Here is a 19,595-nt window from a genome sequence, read left to right as displayed (position 1 = left end):
AGGCCAGCCCCACGTCCCCTAGACGTTGCAGGTTGCTGAGGCTGCAGGGATTGAGAGAAGGGCCAGGCCCAGCAAGATCTAGGGGGCTGTGGGGGCATCTCCCCGGGTAGGGATAAGAGCCCCCCAGGCCCAGAGAGGGTCACAGCTGGACTGGATGGAGCGCCGGGGTGGAAACAGGATGGCACCTGGGAGGTCCAGTCGATGCCTCATTTATCGGAGTCTATGGTCCTGCTTTCATGTGATTGGCTTCCCCACGCATGGGCGGGGCCTCCTGGGGTGAGGGTGGGGCTATAGGAGAAGGTAACCCCTCCCCCTCGATCAAGAGCATCTCATGCTTGTATGTTACTTGGGCCTGCCTCCCCCTCCCACCCGCCTTTCCCAAAGCCCTTCCCCAATTCCAGGCGGTGCTCCCGTCCCCGTCACGGACACGCAGCCACCGCTGGGCTGGAAGGCGGCAGCAGGAGGCTCAGAGCTGGGGCAGTAGAGGGGAGATGTAGGCGGGGGCGACCCAGGCTGGAATGCGGCCAGGACACGGGCTCTGATGCCCCTGTGAAAAGGGCCAAGGGCGTCGCTGACCAGGCCTCGAGAAAGCCGCCACTTCCAGCCACAGTCACCGCCCTGGGCGCTGCCTCGCCGCCTCCCGCCCCGCCCCGGGGACTACCTCCCCCGGCGCAGCCCCCACTCACGCGTCGTGGAGCCCGGCTGAGTAGTACGAGACGCTGGGACTGGGCGAGTGCGCCGGCTGGTGCTTTGGGAAGCGCAGGGGGACGGGTGGGCTGGAGGTGGCGTGGGGCCGGCTGCCCCGGGGCGGGACGGGGGGGGCGTTCAGCAGGCGGCATTCCTCCTTCACCTGGAAAACACGAGGAGCTGGGGCTAGAGAGAGCAGAGAGCAGCATGGACTCTTCCGCCCGAGCCCTGGGCGCCCGTTAGTGCTCGGACCCCTGCCCTGAATGCCCCCCCGCCATGCAACAGTAGAACGTCCCCCAGGGCCCTGCCTTGCTTGGCTTCTTGGTGCCAGGCTGCCAGGTTTGTTACCGCTAAGATACCGGCACCAGGAAGGAACCCCCCCGGGGGATAGCCGGGCTTTGGGAAGTGATGGTGCCTTCCGGACTGGTCCTGCTCCTGCATCCTTCCAGCCCACGGGCCGCAGGGAGGGAGAGGGCAGGAACTTTCTCTGGGCTTCTCGGCTCAGGTCTGGGCACGGCCCTTTTCCTGCGGCGTCCCCAGCTGTGGCAAAGCGCCCACAGGCGGGGCGGGGGCAGTGGATGTGCGGGGACGGCACGGGCTCAGCCCGCCTGACACCCCGGCATAACAGCAGGGCCCTGCCTCTCCCTTCGGGAGCCTGTCCGCGGAGCGGGTTCTTCCCAGCGCGAGGAGCCCCCCCGGGAGTGCGGCTGAGCTGGAGCAGCCCCTGGGTTCCCTTCACTGGGACCAGGGAGATGGAGACGCACGATAGGCCAGATCCTGCCCCAAGACTGAAAAACTGGGCCCCACGGCCACAAGAGAGCCAGGCTCTGGGTTCCCATCTCACCCCAAAGACACCCCCCGTGCCCCAGCCAATCACACATCCAGCCTCGGTGTGACGAAGCAGGACTGTTCTTAATATTTCCTCTGAATAGTGTGGGGGTGCCTCAGTTTCCCCTAGGCAGTTCTTAAGTCTCTAGGGGGTGGGGTAAGGGTGTATGGTCGTTGCAGAGCCCTAGAGGGCAGGTGTGTGCAGGAATCTGGACACAGAGAATGGCCGACACCCTGTTTCCTGGCAACTGATGGCCTGGGCCCTTCCCCCCTGCAAGGTGAGAGCTAAAGGGTTGGAGAACAAAGGAATCAGGTGACCTCCTGGCCCGGGGAAAGGGACAAAGCCCAGAGGAGGAGGGGCTGGAGGGAGTTTCAGTTTGGGGCTGGCCGGGACATGGAGTGAAGGGCAGACGTGGTTGTCTGGCTCACTGCCCCCCAAAATGGACCCAGCTGAGGGGTCCTGTTCTCTGCACCTGCAAACTCTGTTTTAGACCATGTTCCTGTCGTCTAATAAACCCCTGTTTTACTGGCTGGCGGAGAGCCACGTCTGACTGCGGAGTTGGGGGGCAGGACCCTCTGGCTTCCCCAGGACCCCGCCTGGGCAGACTCGCTGTGGGAAGCACACGGAGGGGCAGAGGATGCTGAATGCTCCGAGGTCAGACCCAGGAAGGTGGGAGCTGTGTGTCCTGCAGACAGGCTGCTCATAGAAAGGCGACTGCCCCAGAGTCCTGCCTGGCTTCATGGGGAGCAGTTCCAGAGCATCGCCCAGGGACTCCGTGACACTCGGCCCCTGCACACGGCCAGTAATCATAGAAACAGGGGATGTCAGAGTAACCTACTGGCAATAGGGGCGGTATCCTGGCGTCCCCCAGGGGCTGGTCCACTGCAGGATAGCAGCCTACTACTGCTACCAGCTGTCGGATTTATTCTTTTCCCCCAACTGGCGGAGGTGATGGAGGTCCTGGATTCAAACCCTGCTGACAATCCAGGAGGGGGTCATTCCTCCAGCATCTCTTAGCACCTGGGCAATAGCCTTAGAACCCCACCGGCTTATTACCCCAATCCGGGCCCAGGACCCCAGCGCACTCGGAGCTGTACAGACCCAGGCCCTGCCCCAAAGAGATTACAATCTAAGACGATCCTCTGCTTGCTGGCCCTGGGAAATGTGGCTGCTCTCCCCCAGCCTGTCTGCTCCCCTGGGGACCGGCAGCCAAGCCGATCTCACCGCAGCCCCCCCAGAGCCTCAGTTCATTCGCAGTGTGTGCCAGCAGCGGCCTGGGCTGGGGGTGCTACCATCACTGCAATGAATCCCCCCCTACCAAAGAGCCACCAGCCAAGGGCCTGGGAGCGGGAGCAGGCTCAGCCGAGGCAGTGATGGAGAGAGAGCCAGAGCCAAGCACTTCCCAGCCCAGCTGTGCCGGCTTGAGTGTCCGGGATGCCCAGAAGAGCTCAGTCCGCCGGGCATTGAGTCCTTTAGAGCCCCGGGCTCTGAGTGCGGAGCCCAGCCCCACGGGCCCCCCCACGCCCAGCCCAGCTGGCTTCTCCCCAGCTCGCAGGGACGGGAGCAGAGGTCCCCGGGGCTCGGCGGAGAGCACGAACCCAGAGTCAGGCACGGGCCCCTGCCACCAGCTAGCGGTGCCAGGGCGTTCCCAGCCATGAGTCACAGCCACCACCCCTGGGCTGCTCTGCCCTGAGCCTGGAGGCCAAGGGAGCAAACCCGCGGCTGGCAGAAGTGAGGGCACATTGGCCTACGCAAGGCACGAGGCCAGCCAGGCCTTCACCCTCTCCCCCGTCCTTAAAACACACGTCTGCTGTGACAGCCTTTGAGCCCCTGCTCCCCCCTTGTACCTATCCACAGGATCTCATTGCTCCCACCCCACTTCTCCCCAGCGCGGGGGCTGTTCTGACCTAGCAGGATATCACCATGGGTGCGCGCCCTGCTGGCAGAAGTCACGTGCGGCTGCCTGGCCCCGGGTCCGCTTGGCTGACAGCTCATTAGGCCGAGGCTCGTGTCTGGAGTCAGCGACTGGGTGCAGGGAAGATGCACAGACTGACGGACAATTTCACCCAACCTAGGGCACCTGAGGCCGGGCAGGGCTCCTGGGTCCCTCCCTGGCTCTGCCGCTGCCTTGCTGGGGGAGCCTGGCTGAGCTGCACAACCCGGTTCTGTGTCTAGTGCAGGGATCGTGGGTGTGGGTGCTGAGGGGGCCCTTCCCATGGGGTGTTGGGGGCGCCCAGAGACCCAGGTACTGGGGCCGAAGGCCGTTATCTGCTCATGGAGGTGGCAGAACTCCGACAGCCAAAGGGATCGCTTACCGCTTCGGATTTGGGTGGGACGGGAGGCGGCGTCTCGCCCACGGGCTCCTCCCCGCGCAGGGCGGGGCGGTGGGGGGAGCCCAGTGGAGAGGAGGCGGCGAAGGACATGAGGTCGCGCTGCCCTTTGTTGGCGCTGCCCAGCCCCGGCGGGTTGCCGCTGGGCTCCGAGAAGTCATCCGGGTTCTGGTTGGCCCAGAGCTCCTCATAGGGGATCTCCACCAGCTCCTGAGTCCTGAACTCGGGCTCGGCCCAGTCGGGCGTCACGTACTCCCGCTCCGAGTCGGGGAGCTCAGACGGGGCCGAGCGCTCATGGCGGGGCAGGAGCAGCTGCGGGGCCTGCCCGCCCGGCACCGCCAGGGGGTCCTCGGGGGCGTGGGCCGAGCCCCCGCTGTAGATGCAGAGCGAGAGGCGCTGGAAGGCCGGAGCCAGCTCCTCGTGGGCACAGCCCTGCAGGCAGAGGCGGATGCGCCGGGGGCTGGCGCACTCCTCCGGCAGGTCGGGCTTGGCCTCCCGCACGGCTTTGGAGTACTCGTCGGGGTCGAAGCGCTCCTGGCAGAGGGCGGCGCTGTCCCGCAGCAGCTTCTCCAGCTGGGGGTCGCCCCAGAGCAGCCCCTGGGGCAGGGCGAAGCGGGGCATGTCGCTCAGCAGCAGGAAGTGGAAGGGCACCATGGCCTCCTGGCGCAGGATGCAGCAGAGCACCACCGTCTTGGAGATGATGCTGAGCAGCTTGTAGCAGTGGCCCTCGCGGATGGCGTGCAGGTCGTAGGGGTTGCGCGAGGGCCGGCCGGGCACCGCCACGTTGACGGGCAGCCGCACCTTCTCGATGATGCTGCGGATGGTGTGCTCGCCCTCCCGCATCTGCAGCTCCAGCGGGCTGCGGGTGCTGAAGCACCCCTTGCACTGGAAGGGCAGGCTGAGGCTCTCGTTGGTGCGGTGGTTCACGCAGATCAGGCAGGGCACCTTGCCCTTCGCCGGCTTGCTGCCCAGCGGGCTCCCCTTGCCCAGCTTGCGCAGGAGGGTGGGGAGGTGCCACTTCTCCTTCGCCGCCTTGGCACACAGGACCTCGGCCTGGCCCATCAGCGTCAGCTCGTCGCCCGCCTGCAGCGTGAAGTTGTGGACCTCGCTGTCCTCGCTGAACTCCCCGGACACCACCTGGCGGGGGGGCACATGGGCACCGGGGTTAACAGGGCCGGAAGTGGGGGCATGAGAACTGGGAAGCACAGGGGCACCAAAGGGTTAGTGGGGCCAGCGAGGTGGCTGGCACTGGGGGACATGGAGGCTGGGAAGCACTTGGGCCCTGGGGGGTGAATGGGGCCAGAGAAGTGGCTGGCACCGGGGGACATGGAGGCTGGGAAGCACTTGGGCCCTGGGGGGTGAATGGGGCCAGAGAAGTGGCTGGTACTGCGGGCCGTGAGGGGGGCCACAGGGCTGGGAAACACACGGGCCCCAGAGGGTGAATGGGGCTGCAGGGGCCCAAGAAGGGACCAGCCATGTCTGTGGCTCAGACGAGCGTTTTGGGTCCCATGGGACAGGACACCAAATGCCCAGGACTCTCCAGTCATCTGCGCCGGACCAGGCGCCTGCCTTGAGCAGAGCGGGCCAAGGCCGCGGCTCCCCGGTGCCAGGATCCCAGCGCTGCTCCCTGCAGGCCTCCTGCGCACCTGGCCCCGACCAGAGCCCGCTGGCTGCCTGGTCCCTGGGCGGATCCCAGGGACCTGCTCCCAGCCAGCCCAGCGCCGGGGGCCTGCTGGCGGGCAGTGAGCCCAGCACTGGCATGGCGCTGACCTTCACGCTGAAGGTGATGGCCTCCATGACGAAGACGCGGTCCGGGAAGCTGCTGGCCACCTCCTCCACGCTGTTGAAATACTGAACGGGTTCGCGCACGTCCCGGTCTTGGTCCAGCAGCTTAAACTTCCCTGCAACAGCCCAGCCCAAAGCCCCAGTTAATGGAAAGAGACCCAGCCCCATGCAGCCCGGCAAGCCCTAGCCCCCTCCCTGGGTCCCAGCTCCACCACTGCGTGGGTCTGACCCAGTGGCCACCAGGCAGCGCGGGAGCATCACCTGCCGCTCGGATCGCCGCCTGGGGAGCTCATGTCTGCACACGGACAATGCAAGCCCAGGGCGTCCATGCGAAGCCAGCCCCAGAGGGGTCCCGGGGGTGGCCAAGGGGCCCCGTCCATGAGAAACACCAGCAGGCAGCACTGAGCACCCCTGCACCCACCACCTTCCCAGGAGGGGTTCCCTCAGTGCAAATATTGGGGGTTCCTGCCCCAGGCTTTATTCACGGGGTCGCCCCAGGTCTCCCTCCCTCCTCAGGCTGCAGGGGTACAGAGGCCAGTAAAGCAGGGTGTCGTCATTCGGAGGGGGCCCAACACCCCACCAGGGCTCAACGGCTGGTGCCCTCGGGATCTGCAGGACCCACGCTCACTGCAAGAGCGGCGCAGAGGGTGGCCGGGAAGATGCAAGGCGGGTGCATTCACTGATGGGGAAGTGCCCTTTGGGAGCACGCTCCCGGGCCGGCCCGGGCCGGCCCTCGCACGATCCCCCCTGCTGGTACAGCCCTGGGCTGGGAGGACACGACACAGCTTGTCCAGAGCTGCAGAGAGATGACGGGAGAAGAGGAACGGTCCAGCCCCCCGTCAGCAGGCACCAGGTGAACACCCACAGCTGGGAGGTGGGTGAAGGTGTGAGGATGTGACACAGCAGGGAGGGGGGAGTGTTGACCTGGGAATGTGCCCTGGGGATGGGAGACCTGAGAGCCTGTCACCTGAGCCAGGAGGGGGAGGGGGAGGTGACACCTCTACCCGGGAATGTGGACGGAGGCTGCAGGTGGGAGCCTGCTGGGGGGGTTTAGTTTTCAGTTTGGGGCTGGGTGGAGGAACGCAGGGAACCCCAGGGCTGGGGTCTAAGCTCCCTGCTCCCCCGAAGGACTTGACTGAGGGGTCCTGGGTGCACCCACAAACTCTGTTGTGGACTGTGTTCCTGTTGTCCAATAAACCTCCTGTTTTACTGGCTGGCTCAGAGTCTCAGTGAATCCCTGGAAGAGGGGTGCAGGGCCTGGACTCCCCCACACTCCGTGACAGAAGGTCCCAGGCTAACAGGGCCTATGGGGCAGGGCAGGGCCATGGGGCCAAACCCATCCCTCGGGTAGCTCCACTGACCCAAATTTGGCCCATGATTTATATCCCTACCCCAGCGAAGCCCATTGACTCCTGCCCAGCCCTTTCCCTCTCCTCCCAGGGACCCTCCTGGCCATAGGGAAGGGGGCAGACAGAGAAGAGGCCAGCTGGCTTACGGGAAAGCCACCTCCCCGCCCCCGGCATGGCGTGGGGAGAGAGCAGGAAATCCCCGAGCAGAGGGAGGGCTGGCTGGATCAATGGGCCACGGCCAAGCACTTCCTGCTCAGCAAAGGCTGCAGAGCGGGCAACGTCCCGGGGGCTCGCTGAGCGCAGACCTGAGGTCAGCCCCCTCCCGCAGGCAGGCACGGTAATACACAGCCATTGCCAACAGGGGGCAATGGGACACCGCTCCAGCCCCCTTAACCCCTCAGTGCCCATGTGCTTCCCAGGCCCCCCCCCGTGCCCCCCAGTGCCACATGATCAGGGGGTGCGGGGGGGGGTGCTAAAGTTGTTCCTCTGATTAGCTGAGACACTTTCTAATGAGTTAACACCCGTCCTCCAGGAGAGCCGCTGAGATCCAGGAGTTAGGGGCAGCCCGGGGCCTGTGCCGGAGCAGAGGGGCACTTGCAGCTCTGGTGACGGCACTAAGTAAGGGACGATGGCGTGTTCCCCACACGCACACTTCCAATCCGCCTGGCTGGCTAGACAGAACCGATCCGTGTGACGCAGCCCCCCAGGCCCAGCACATGCCTCCGTGCTGACCACAACCCGGAGCAGCGCCGAGGGAAGCTGACAGTCCCAGCGGATCCGCTGCTCTCCAGCATGACCTCTGCTGCCAGCCCGGCAGCTGGCTCTCAACCCCTCCGAGCCAATCGGAATTCATCTGGGCCCAGAGTTTGCCAGGCCTCTGGGCGGACGTGGGACTTCACCTCGGCCTGGTATAGGCCCCTTTGCCCCTCTCACCCTCTGCGAATATCCCTGGGCACCTACTGGCTCCATAAGCTGGTTTCTTGTGGGGTTCATTTGGCCCAGAGCTCTTTGTGCACTGATGGCAAAAAATTAAGCCCTGTTACTTCTTCATGACTGGTCAAATAAACCACAGAGGATGGTTTCCCTTTCCTGATTGGACAAGTGTGCAAGAACTTCCAGCATATATACTTGTGTGTGTGTGTGTGCAACATACACACATACCACACCAAAGCACAGCTGAGTAGCTTGCTTCTCTGGCAGCAGTAGTAGGCTGTTACTCTCAGTACCGAGGCACTAACTTCCTTAGCTGGCAGCTGTACATGATGCAGTAATGCCATTAACTGGCAGCAGTAGTAGGCTGTTATCCTCAGCATTGAAGCTCAGCAGAGTAACTCCCTCAGCTGGCAGCAGTAGTGGGCTGTTACCCTTGTTGTGGAGCAGCCACTAGAGGGCAGATACAGCACTCACTTTACCAGTGTGTTACACATACAAGTTAGAGACATGGGGGATCCATCGTAGCCCTTACTCATGATGACTACATCAACGAAGCTAGCAGAGAACTCTGTGACACCCCCTGCTATAAAGAACTCACAGAAGACCCCACATCACAATTCACACAGGAATTTAGAATTACCGTCAAATCCTTCTCCAGACAACTCCAAGAAAAACTACAACCTCATCCTCCATGAAGCCACCCCAGGGACCCTCCAAGATACATACGCAAGGGAACCCCAGCAGACCCATCATATCTGGCCATGGCATTCTTACTGAACAGGACTCTGAGAAACCATCCTCAAACTACTCACCACACAGAGAGCCAACTTCCTCCAGAACACAACCAACTTCCTCCAGAAACTCTAAAACATTAACAAACTCCCTCAGAACACCTCCTCGCCACCATGGATATCACCTCCCTATACACCGACATCCTTCATTGCTGCCTGCCTCAAATATCTGCAAGACAATGGACAAAGCTCGGAAATCCATCCCACACCCATCGCCAAACTCACTCATTTCATCCTCACCCACAAAAGTGTCACATTTAACAACAAACACTTTCTCCAAACCATGGGTACAGGGATGGCTCCTCAATATTCCATCCTCTTCATGGGCCACCTTGAGGAAGAAGTTCTGTAAAAATGCACAACAAAACCAACAATGTACCTGAGATACATCAATGGTCTTTTCATCCTCTGGACAGACGACCCACACTCCCTCACAGGCTTCCACCACAACTTCAGCAACCACCACCCCTCCATCAGACTCTTCCTAGAACACTCCCGCACCAGCATCAAGTGCTTGGGCACCACAATCAGCTTCAGCAATGGACCCCTACAAATGACTGTATACAAGAAACCCCTGGATCACCACACTTACCTCCACAGATCCAGTAGCCACCCCAAACACACCAAGGAATCTGCTATCTACAGCCAGGCACTCAGATACCAAAGAACATGCTCCGAGGAGAAAGTCCAGGCTACACATCTTAAGGCAACCAAAACAGCCTTCTCCAAACAAGGACACTCCACCAGAGAAGTAGATCGGATCATGGAATGGGCCATCCAAATACGTTGAGGGAATTTGCTTCAGTTTTGAAATAAACCCCCCTGTAACTACACACCTCTAGTCGTCACCTACCACTGCACACTAGAACCCAAACGGGATATCATCATACAGTTACAACCCATACTCAATGGGGACTACAGCCTGAAAGAAATCTTTCCTGAGCCCCTTCTTTGGCCTTCAAACAACCCCTCAACCTCGCCAAACTCATCCTTCCAAGCAAGCTCCCCACAGACCAGGACCCACCAACTCAAAGCAGCACCAGACCCTGCCAGAACAACAAATGCAAATCCTGCAGACATATCATCATGGATACAATGATCAACATCCCCTGTAACACACCTTTCAAGATCCATGGGCCGTACACATGCCCATCACAATACGTGGTGTATCACAACCAGTGCATCAAATGTCCCAACAACAACTCTCTGAGTGAAACCAGAGAAACATTACGTTTTCAAGTGAACTCATGCAGAAAAATGACAAAAGACAACAACACCCCACCACCTGTGGGCGAACTTTCCACAAAGCGATCGCTCCATATCTGACCTCTCAGTGCTCATCCTCAAAGGACACCTGCACAACACCTTCCAAAGATGAGCCTGGGAGCTTAAACTCATAGCTGCTGGACACTAAACACCACAGACTTAGCAGAAACACTGGTTTCGAGGCTGCTTACACACCCTGCTGCCTGCTAACCCACATTTGCCCACTTCATTTTAAGTGGTCTCCTGCGGCACGAGTGCACCACTTGTGCTTAACAGTCTGTCCCACCTTGTGTTTAGCTCAGACACTCTGAAGAAGACCCTGTGGAGGTCAAAAGCATGTCCCTTCTACCAGGAGAAGTTGGTCCAGTAAAAGATATCACCTCACCCACCGTGTCTCGCTCACATCCTGGGACTGACACGGCTGCAGCAACGCTGCCGACAACACATACAGGTGGATAATCTGGGTTCCCCAAGACCCTGCAGCCTTAGTGTTCGCTTCGCGTGGCTTCTTGGGCCAGTTAAGCTCAGTCGCGCCTGGGGAGCAAAGAGGAAGCAGGGCTCTAACCCAGGGAGGAATATTCTTGGGCAATGTTGGGCATCACACACCAGCACCAGGCCTCTGCTAGGGCTGCCCCACCTCTGTGTCCTGGGCTGGGACCTCCTGGAGTTCATGTGAACCCAAGGAGAGCCCATGCCCACAGCCCCCCAGCCTAGAGGAGAGCCAACAGGGGAACAGGCAACCCGGCCACACGGCAGCTCCTGGCTCTCTACTGCCCACTGTGATGACACGGATGGAGGGGAAGCAGCTGGGGGTAGGGTGGGTCCCATGGAGGCAGAGACGGGGTCTGTGCAGGCCGGAGGGAGATCAAGACGAGGGAGGGCTGACCCTATGGGTCAGTGCAGAAGTGCTACAAAGGGGATCCGTGCCCTTCAGGATTGGGCCCAGAAAGCTTGGGGTTTCTCTGACTCCCTCCCTCCACTTCAGCATCTCCTCTGCCATCACCCTCGCCCTCCAGCCCCCTCCAGAGTGTGGTCACGTAGCCCAGCCCAAGCCCCGCAACTTCTGCCGCTCCCAGGATGAAATGCCAAATGCCAACTGGTTCCCGGTCTCCCACGACAGGGCTCCCTCACCCACTCGCTCTGCATGGCTCAGCAGCGGGTGACTGGCAGGAAATGCACTGCCCAGAGGGGGGAGGCTCCCAGGCGGGCAGCAGGCCGAGCCGTGCCATCTGGGAACCTTCGCTGCCCGGCAACCAGCCCCGAGTCGAGACCGTTTTTTCCTGACCCTGGACAGCCGAGATCTGCGCCCCAGCCCCTAACACGCTGGTTCAGTGGGAGGACGGACAGACAGACCTCACCTCCCCCCAGCACCTGAAGGGCTTCCCAGGGGTCTCTTTGGTTTGCAACCTTGGCGAGGCCTGGGGCTGTCTGCTCCCGGCAGAGACAGGAATGGGCACACTGTGGGGGGGGCACACGGGGGGGGTCCTTCCCCCGCCAAGGCAGCAGCGTTAGCTCCCGCTCCCAGACACCCTCGGCTTCCCTCCCTGGCAGTTTCCAACATCCCATTGCCATGGAAACCGCTTGCATGCGGCTCCGTTCCCAAGCCCGCCACCCCCGGCGCAGCACCCCGACGGGCTGCGTGGGGGGGTCCCTGTGCCCTGCCTCGGCCTGCTCCGCTCCCTCCCCACGCTGCCCCCTCTAACAGAGCCCAGAGCCCCGGCCCCGGGGGTGGCTGACGGGCAGAGCCCCCTCTGGCACCGCATTGCCCCTGAGCCCGACAGCCACCGGCCACCCAGCACCGCTGCCAGCCACGCGCGAGAGCAACCGCCCCTCGTCCGGCGTGCGTATGGGGGGATCGCGGCTGGGGGGCTGGAGCCACCAGAAGGGGGCCTCCCTCCCTGCCCGCCCCGCCCCCATCTTCACACCCACTCCTGAGTCCATGATCCATCTCCCAGGGGAAGCAGCCAGCATCACCACCTGGGTCTGGTCCCCTCTGGTGTCCAGGCCAGGATCCCAGAGATCCACAGATCGGCCTTCCCCACCCGTAGGGGGAACGCACATAAACACACGGGTGCTGGGTTTCCCGTAGAGGGTCAGGAACGAACTGTGCTGGGGGAGCAGGGCTCGCATGCCGGGGATGGACGGTGGGGACGGGGTGGAGGGTGACAGCTGGGGCTGAGCTCCTGCTGGGATGTGCGGACCATACTGGCCGAGGGGAGAGACTGATCCCCACCCCCGGGTTCTGACCCTCTCCTGCCAGGCTCTGCTGGTTACTGACGAGCTCCAAGCCCTGGCTGAGTTGCAGCCCACCCACCTTGCACAGATTCAGAGGTCCCAGCCTGGCCCAGCTAAGCTGGAACATCCCCAGGGCTGGGAAGGTTAATGTCTGGCTGACGGTCCCAGCCTTTCTCTGCCAGGGGGCTGGGTTCAAATCCCGGTTTAGTCACACGTGGAATGAGTTTGCTGGTCTCAGTGAATGTGGGTACACAGAGGAGTCCTGACTCGCACATGTGGGTCTGGGCCACCGGCCCACGGCATCAGCTCCCCAGCACCAGGCACGCCTGCTAGAGGCATCAAACTGTTTTCTGAAATAAAGTAATCAAACTCCTCAGGGATCTATTTTTTGGGGTAAACTACTGCCTCCCCCGAAGTGCTGCAGGCCCCGGCCCAGCCCCGTCACCTCCATTAGCACCAGAGCCGGGGGGAGACCGGTTATTAATGATTCTCATGCAATCACAGCCAATGTCCGTCCATTGGCTGGAACCAATTACCAGCCAGCTGGCAAAGAGCAAGGCCTTGTTTTAAAATGGGTCCTCCCTCGTGGGCACAGAAAACAACCTCCATGCGCAGCGGAGGAAGGGGGGTTTCCCTCAGGATTAAAGGGAGGAAGAGGGGGAGGGTGTTGAGGGCTAAATTGCCTTGCAATTAAAAACTTTTCTATATGTGGATTCAGCTTTGGTCTCTAAGAGACACGACTGAGCCAGAGAGGCAGAAAGGTTTGCAGGGATCTGAGCTTAACCCGTCCCCCTGGAGACCCAAAACACAAGAGCAGCATCAGGCCATGGTACCAGCAAGTCACAGGGAGGATAAACCCGGCGTGAAACTGACCAGCCCAGCGTCACTGCCCCAGGAGAAGTGAAATGCAAAATGTAAACAACTGGCGTCCGTGGGGATCCGGCAAAGATTCTGGGCTGGCTGCGGCCCCTCACCTCCCGCCCTGCCCAGGACTGCAACAGCTGCTGCATGCACCACCAACCCAGAGGGACAGGGCCCAGGCAGGTGAGGCAGGTGGCCTGCGGGAGTGAGCGGCTGGCCGGGGAGCTGGGGAGTCACAGACCCTCCCAGCTTGCGTTACCCGCTGACCCCTCCCCACTCAGGGGCCTGGGCAACGCCTTGCCCTAGTGAATGCTGCGGGCGTGGAGCTGCCGTATCTCCAGGGAGATGCTGCATGGGGCTAATGTGGTTGCAGACATCACTTGGGAGGAGCGGGGGTCAAAGGCACTCTGCATCGGCCTAGCCCTGCTCCCACTGAAGTCAAGAGTAAAAGGCCCATAGTTCACAGTGACCAGTTAAGCTAAGGCTGAGTGACCCTGCCTGGCCCCAGCACCACAGCTAGGGCGAGCACCTGGCTCTGTGATGCGCCATTGGGCAGATCGGAAACCCCATAACCCGGAGCAAACCCGGCTCGCCCCAGGCCAAGGTAACAGCTGCGCCATCCGCTCCTAGTTCATGTGTCACAGCCTGCCCCCAGGGTCAGTCCCACACAGAAGCCGCGAAACAAAACCCGCAGGCCACAGGCCCTGTTTGCGAGGATGCCCCCCGCCGGATTGCCAGGAGTCACATGCACCTGCCCCGTCACTAATGGGAAAGCAAGGGCTGGCTCTGCCATGGGAGCAATGAGATCTCCGCAGGAGGGGCTGCTCTGGGCATGGCGCGATCAGGAACATAACACACAAGAACATCAGAACGGCCAGACTGGGTCAGACCACAGATCCATGTAGCCCAGTGTCCTGTCTTCCGACAGGGGCCAGTGCCAGGTGCCCCAGAGGGAATGAACAGAACAGGGAATCATCCAGTGATCCACCCCCTGTCACCCATTCCCAGCTTCTGGCAAACAGAGGCTAGGGACACCATCCCTGCCCAGCCTGGCTAATAGTCATTGATGGACCAACCCTCCATGAATTTATCTAGTTCTTTTTTGACCCCTGTTATAGTCTTGGCCTTCACAACATCCTCTGGCAAGGAGTTCCACAGGTTGACTGTGTGTTGTGTGAAGAAATACTTCCTTTTGTTTGTTTTCAACCTGCTGCCTAGTAATTCAATTGGGTGACCCCTAGTTCTTGTGTTATGAGAAGGGGTAAATAACACTTTCTTATTCACTTTCTCCACACCAGTCATGATTTTATAGACCTCTATCATATCTTCCCTAAATTGTCTCTTTTCCAAGCTGAAATGTCCCAGTCTTATTAATCTCTCCTTATACGGAAGCCGTTCCAGGGCCCTAATCATTTTTGTTGCCCTTTTCTGAACCTTTTCCAATTCCAATATCTCTTTTTTGAGAAGGGGCGACCACATCTGCACGCAGTATTCAAGCTGTGGGCGTACTATGGATTTATTTAGAGGCAATATGATATTTTCTGCTGTCTTATCTATTGCTTTCTTAATGATTCCCAATGTTCCCAGTCAGGCATGGAGGGTGAAGAGCGCCAGGCAGGGAGTGTTGGATCAGTCGATTACCCCCAGTGTAAGAGAGGTGTATGGGAGTGTGTGTGTATGTCACCTCTCCCTGTGTGTGGGGGGGAGGAGGGGTATCACCCCTCCCTGTGTGAACCCTAAAGCCTTAAAGATAAGAAGGTAAATAAAAAGAATCCAACTACACAGGGTTTCTTTTTAACAGGGGCTCAGTCAACTTGATGTTAATTTGAACATTTGTCCTGCCTAGTCTGATTGGTTGCTGTTGAACTCACTTGCATATGAGTAATTTTACCAGGTGTCCTGTATTCAGCATAGGGAAATATGGTCACCCTAGTTTCAGAGAACTCTGCACAGTGACTCCAAGATCTCTCTCTTGAGTGGTAACAGCTAGTTTCGACCCCATCATTTTATATGTAGAGTTGGGATTACGTTTTCCAATGTGCATTACTTTGCATTGATCAACACTGAATTTCATCTGCCACTTTTTTGCCCAGTGACCCGGTTCAGTGAGATCCCTTTGTAGCTCTTCGCAGTCTGCCTGGGATTTAACTATCTTGACAAGTTTTTTATCGTCTGCAAATTATTTTGCTATGTTGCACTCTGCGCTGCCATGAACTTTCACTGCGACAGCAAGATGCGCCTAGGTGGGAGGAGTCAAAATAAGTGGGTGGGGCCTTTTGGGGAGTGGGAGCGGCCACCTATGGGAAGGAACACCGGCATTTTCCTCATAGCCAAGGGTGGAAAGCGCTCAGAAACTCAGGCGCTGGATTTGCACGTTTGAGGAATGATGAATTATTGACGAGCTCCTCCGGCTGCTTTACTCTCCTTTGCCTACAAACCAAGCCCCTCTGGGATGCATTTGATTAGCGAACGTTTTCATTGTTGTTGCTTTCCCAGCATGCTTTGCAGCAGAGTGTCACGCCAGGAGCTCCACCGTGAAAAGAATCCCCACAACAGGGTGGGGAAGAGAAGAGAAAAGGTCAAACTGAGCTGTCCTAAATGTTATAAAGTTGCCCCAATCCTACAAACACCATGTTACACCAACCCCCTTACAAGCCCCAATAACTTCTCTGAGAAGAGACCCCTTTCATGTATCGCCCACAACCCCAAGTCAATAGAAAAGAGCTGTCAAATCTGCCTATAAAATGACCAGTGATCCCCCAGGATTTTCTCCTCTGTCCTGAAAGGAAGAAGAGGGACAGGTGAGGTTTTTACCTGGCTAGACTGAGTTCACTAGCAAAGGGTGAGCGTTCAGACTTGGAGGAGCACGTGCAGTCGAGATTACACATCTGACAGAGGAGAACACCACGAGCCCAAAGGAATCTGAGGGACTGAAGAGAAGAACCCTCCAGAGGCGAGGTTCACGTTCCAAGGCCCGGCGAGGTCTGATGCACCTCGTCACCTACTCCTCTAGCACCTGGACCACGCAGGAAGACAAGCTTCTGCTACCAAGCCAGCCCTGGAGTTCAAGCAGTTGACAGGCCTGCCTTTAGCACTGAAGGTCCCAGGTTCAAACCCTTCTGCTGACCCACGTGAGGAGCCCTCGTAAGGGCAAAGGATGGGCAGTCAGAAGCACCTCAGGTCTAATCCCTGCTCTGACACCAACTCGCTGGGTGACCTTGGACAAGGCTCCAATTCAGCCTCAGTTTCTCCTTCTGTAAATCGGGGGAATGATACTGACTGGCCGGCCTCCCGAGGGACAGAGCCAGAACCACATGTCAGTGAAGGGGCTGGAGAGGGCAAACCCCTCTGTGCTACGACGCACCCTGAAAAGGGGTAACAGTTCGGTCTCCTCGCACTGGCTAATCAGCCTCCTCCTGGTTGCAAGCCACGTGGTTTAAATGCAGGGGAAGGATGTGAGGGTGTGACTCAGCAGGGAGGGGGGAGTGTTGACCTGGGAATGTGCCCTGGGGATGGGAGACCTGAGAGCCTGTCACCTGAGCCAGGAGGGGGAGGGGGAGGTAACACCTCTGCCCAGGAATGTGGACGGAGGCTGCAGCAGGGAACCTGCTGGGTAGGTTTAGTTTCAGTTTGGGGCTGGGGAGAGGAACGCAGGGAACCCCAGGGCTGGGGTCTAAGCTCCCTGCTCCCCCAGAAGGACGTGATTGAGGGGTCCTGGGTGTACCCACAAGCTCTGTTGTGGACTGTGTTCCTGTTGTCCAATAAACCTTCTGTTTTACTGGCTGGCTGAGAGTCTCAGTGAATCCCAGGAAGAGGGGTGCAGGGCCTAGACTCCCCCACACTCCGTGACAATGGGAATACTTTTTTCTGCCCAAGTTCCATCCTGACAGCGGGGCTCAGCAGCATTGCTGGGGCTGACCTGGGGGTACATCTGGGGCTGCTGTGGGGTGGGTAGGCCGGGACTCGTCTCTCTGGAATCCCCTTGCCTTGATCTGCCAGGCCCCAAGTGCAGCCTGTCAGCTCGGCCGGGCACTGTGACCGCTGGCTCTTTCTGCGCTCCCGTTGGCTGACAGCAGCGAGCACCGGTCAATGGGTTTGAATGATGAGACCCACGCTGCGAGGCTGTGAGAAGTGCTTCCCAGGCACTGAGCAAATCAATCAGATCAATAAAGACGGACGTTAGTGAGAAGGGGCTGGAGGCCGGGCCGTAGCTGGAAGCACAAACGCCCCCACCCCTGCTCTCGTGCGTGCAGATGGAAGGCGAGCATGTCCCATGTGCACAATGGGATGGGAGTGGTCCCAGGTGCACCAAGGGGTGTCCTTTTCACACCTGCAAAGAATCCTGTTCCCTTGTGCTTTGGCCCCTTGAGCTGTGCACAGAAGTGGCAGCTGGACGGTGCGTGCATGTGTCACCAGTGAATACAGGGTACTTGGACTTTCAGAAAACCTCTGACAAGGTCCCTCACCAAAGGCTCTAAAGCAAAGTGGGATAGCTCAGTGGTTTGAGCATTGGCCTGTTAAACCCAGGGTTGTGAGTTCAACCCTTGAGGGGGCCCTTTGGGATCAGGGCAAAAATTGGGGCTTGGTCCTGCTTTGAGCAGGGGGTGGGACTAGATGACCTCCTGAGGTCCCTTCCAACCCTGATATTCTATGATTCTAAGTAAGCTGTCATGGGGTAAGAGAGAAGGTCTTCTCATGGATTGGTAACTGGTTAAAAGATAGGTTTCAGAGTAACAGCCGTGTTAGTCTGTATTCGCAAAAAGAAAAGGAGTACTTGTGGCACCTTAGAGACTAACCAAAGATAGGAAACAAAGGGTAGGAATAAATGGTCAGTTTTCAGAATGGAGAGAGGTAAATAGTGGTGTCCCCCAGGGGTCTGTTCTGGGACCAGTCCTATTCCACATATTCACAAATGATCTGGAAAAAGGGGTAAACAGTGAGGTGGCAAAATTTGCAGATGATACAAAACTACCCAAGATAGTTAAGTCCCAGGCAGACTGTGAAGAGCCACAAAAAAATCTCACAAAACTGACTGGGCAACAAAATGGCAGACGAAATTCAATGTTGATAAATGCAAAGTAACGCACATTGGAAAACATAATCTCAACTATACATATAAAATGATGGGGTCTAAATTAGTTGTTACCACTCATGAAAGAGATCTTGGAGTCATTGGGGATAGTTCTCAGAAACCATCACGGCAGGGTGTGACGAAGTGGGACTGTTCTTAATGTTCTCTCTGAATAGTGTGTGGGGTGCCTCAGTTTCCCCTAGGCAGTTCTTAAGTATCTAGGGGGTGGGGTGAGGGTGTATGATCATTGCAGAGCCCTAGAGGGCAGGTGTGTGCAGGGGTCTGGACACAGAGAATGGCCAACACCCCGTTTCCTGGCAACTGATGGCCTGGGCCCTTCCCCCCTGCAAGGTGAGAGCTAAAGGGTTGGAGAACAAAGGAATCTGGTGACCTCCTGGCCCAGGAAAGGGACAAAGCCCAGAGGAGGAGGGGCTGGAGGGAGTTTGTTTGGGGCTGGCTGGGGATGAGGAGTGAAGTGCAGACGTGGTTGTCTGGCTCACTGCCCCCAAAATGGACCCTTCTGAGGGGTCCTGTTCTCTGCATTTACAAGCTCAGGTTTAGACCATGTTCCTGTCGTCTAATAAACCTCTGTTTTACTGGCTGGCTGAGAGTCCCGTCTAACTGCGGAGTTGGGGGGCAGGACCCTCTGGCTTCCCCAGGGCCCCGCCTGGGCGGACTCGCTGTGGGAAGCGCACGGAGGGGCAGAGGAGGCTGAATGCTCCGAGGTCAGACCCAGGAAGGCGGAAGCTGGCACATGATTGGGCGGGGGGGGGAGTTATAAACATGGGGAAATAGTTTTACTTTGTGTAATGACCCATCCACTCCCAGAGTCCTGACTGGCTTCGTAGGGAGCAGTTCCAGAGCATCGCCTGGAGACCCTGTGACACAGGGCAACGGTTCATCCAAGAGTCTGGGGGTCCCGAGTTCTCAGCAGTTACAGAGCACACGACTCGCCGGGCCCCACCTCGCACACAGGGGAGCAGACCCCTGCCCAGCATCAGCCGGTGAGTTCCCGGCAAGGCGTGGAACGGAACCCACCCTAGAGTCCCACCCACGGTGCGTGCTGCCTCGGGGAAGATTGCAGTGCAGAGAGAGCGTCTGGACTGAAACCCTCAGCCCTGCTCTTGTGCGGCACGTGCGGCTCGGTAACGTAGCTTCCCGGAGACGTGCAGCATCTGATGGGGCTGAGCTGGCATCCCTGGAGCCTGGATCCTGCTATTGCTGCGTTTGGCATAAACCCAGGAGCTCCCTGGACTCTCCAGTTTCACCCCAGAGTGGCGGAGATCAGCGGTCGGCTCTGTAACGGCACCATGGCCTGCCCTCTGGGTGTCACCCCCGCCCCGGGGTGTGTGAGACTCAGATCTCTTCCAAAGGAGAGCGGCTCCAAGTGCCTGGACCGGGGGACGCCTGCCGAGGTCCGAGCCACGCTCCATGCAAGGGAATGGGAGAGAGCAAGGG

The 19,595-nt window shown here is 59.0% G+C and overlaps 1 protein-coding gene across 1 annotated transcript in view; it reads right to left on the bottom strand.

Annotated features, from left to right (window-relative positions):
- GAREM2 (GRB2 associated regulator of MAPK1 subtype 2) overlaps positions 1-19,595 on the bottom strand; it is a 44,237-nt gene that overhangs the window by 3,375 nt on the left and 21,267 nt on the right. Inside the window, exons 3-5 of the mRNA XM_084622971.1 lie at positions 5,617-5,747; positions 3,832-4,983; positions 687-850 (exon numbers count right to left, since the gene is read on the bottom strand). Of these exons, the coding sequence (XP_084479097.1) occupies positions 687-850; positions 3,832-4,983; positions 5,617-5,747 (1,447 nt within the window). The remainder of the gene's footprint in view (positions 1-686; positions 851-3,831; positions 4,984-5,616; positions 5,748-19,595) is intronic.

The sequence above is a fragment of the Lepidochelys olivacea genome, assembly GCF_965140295.1.
Source record: "Lepidochelys olivacea isolate rLepOli2 genome assembly, chromosome: 3".
NCBI lineage: Eukaryota > Metazoa > Chordata > Testudines > Cheloniidae > Lepidochelys > Lepidochelys olivacea.
Note: the sequence above shows the minus strand (reverse complement) of the source record. Positions and strands in the feature narration are given on the sequence as shown.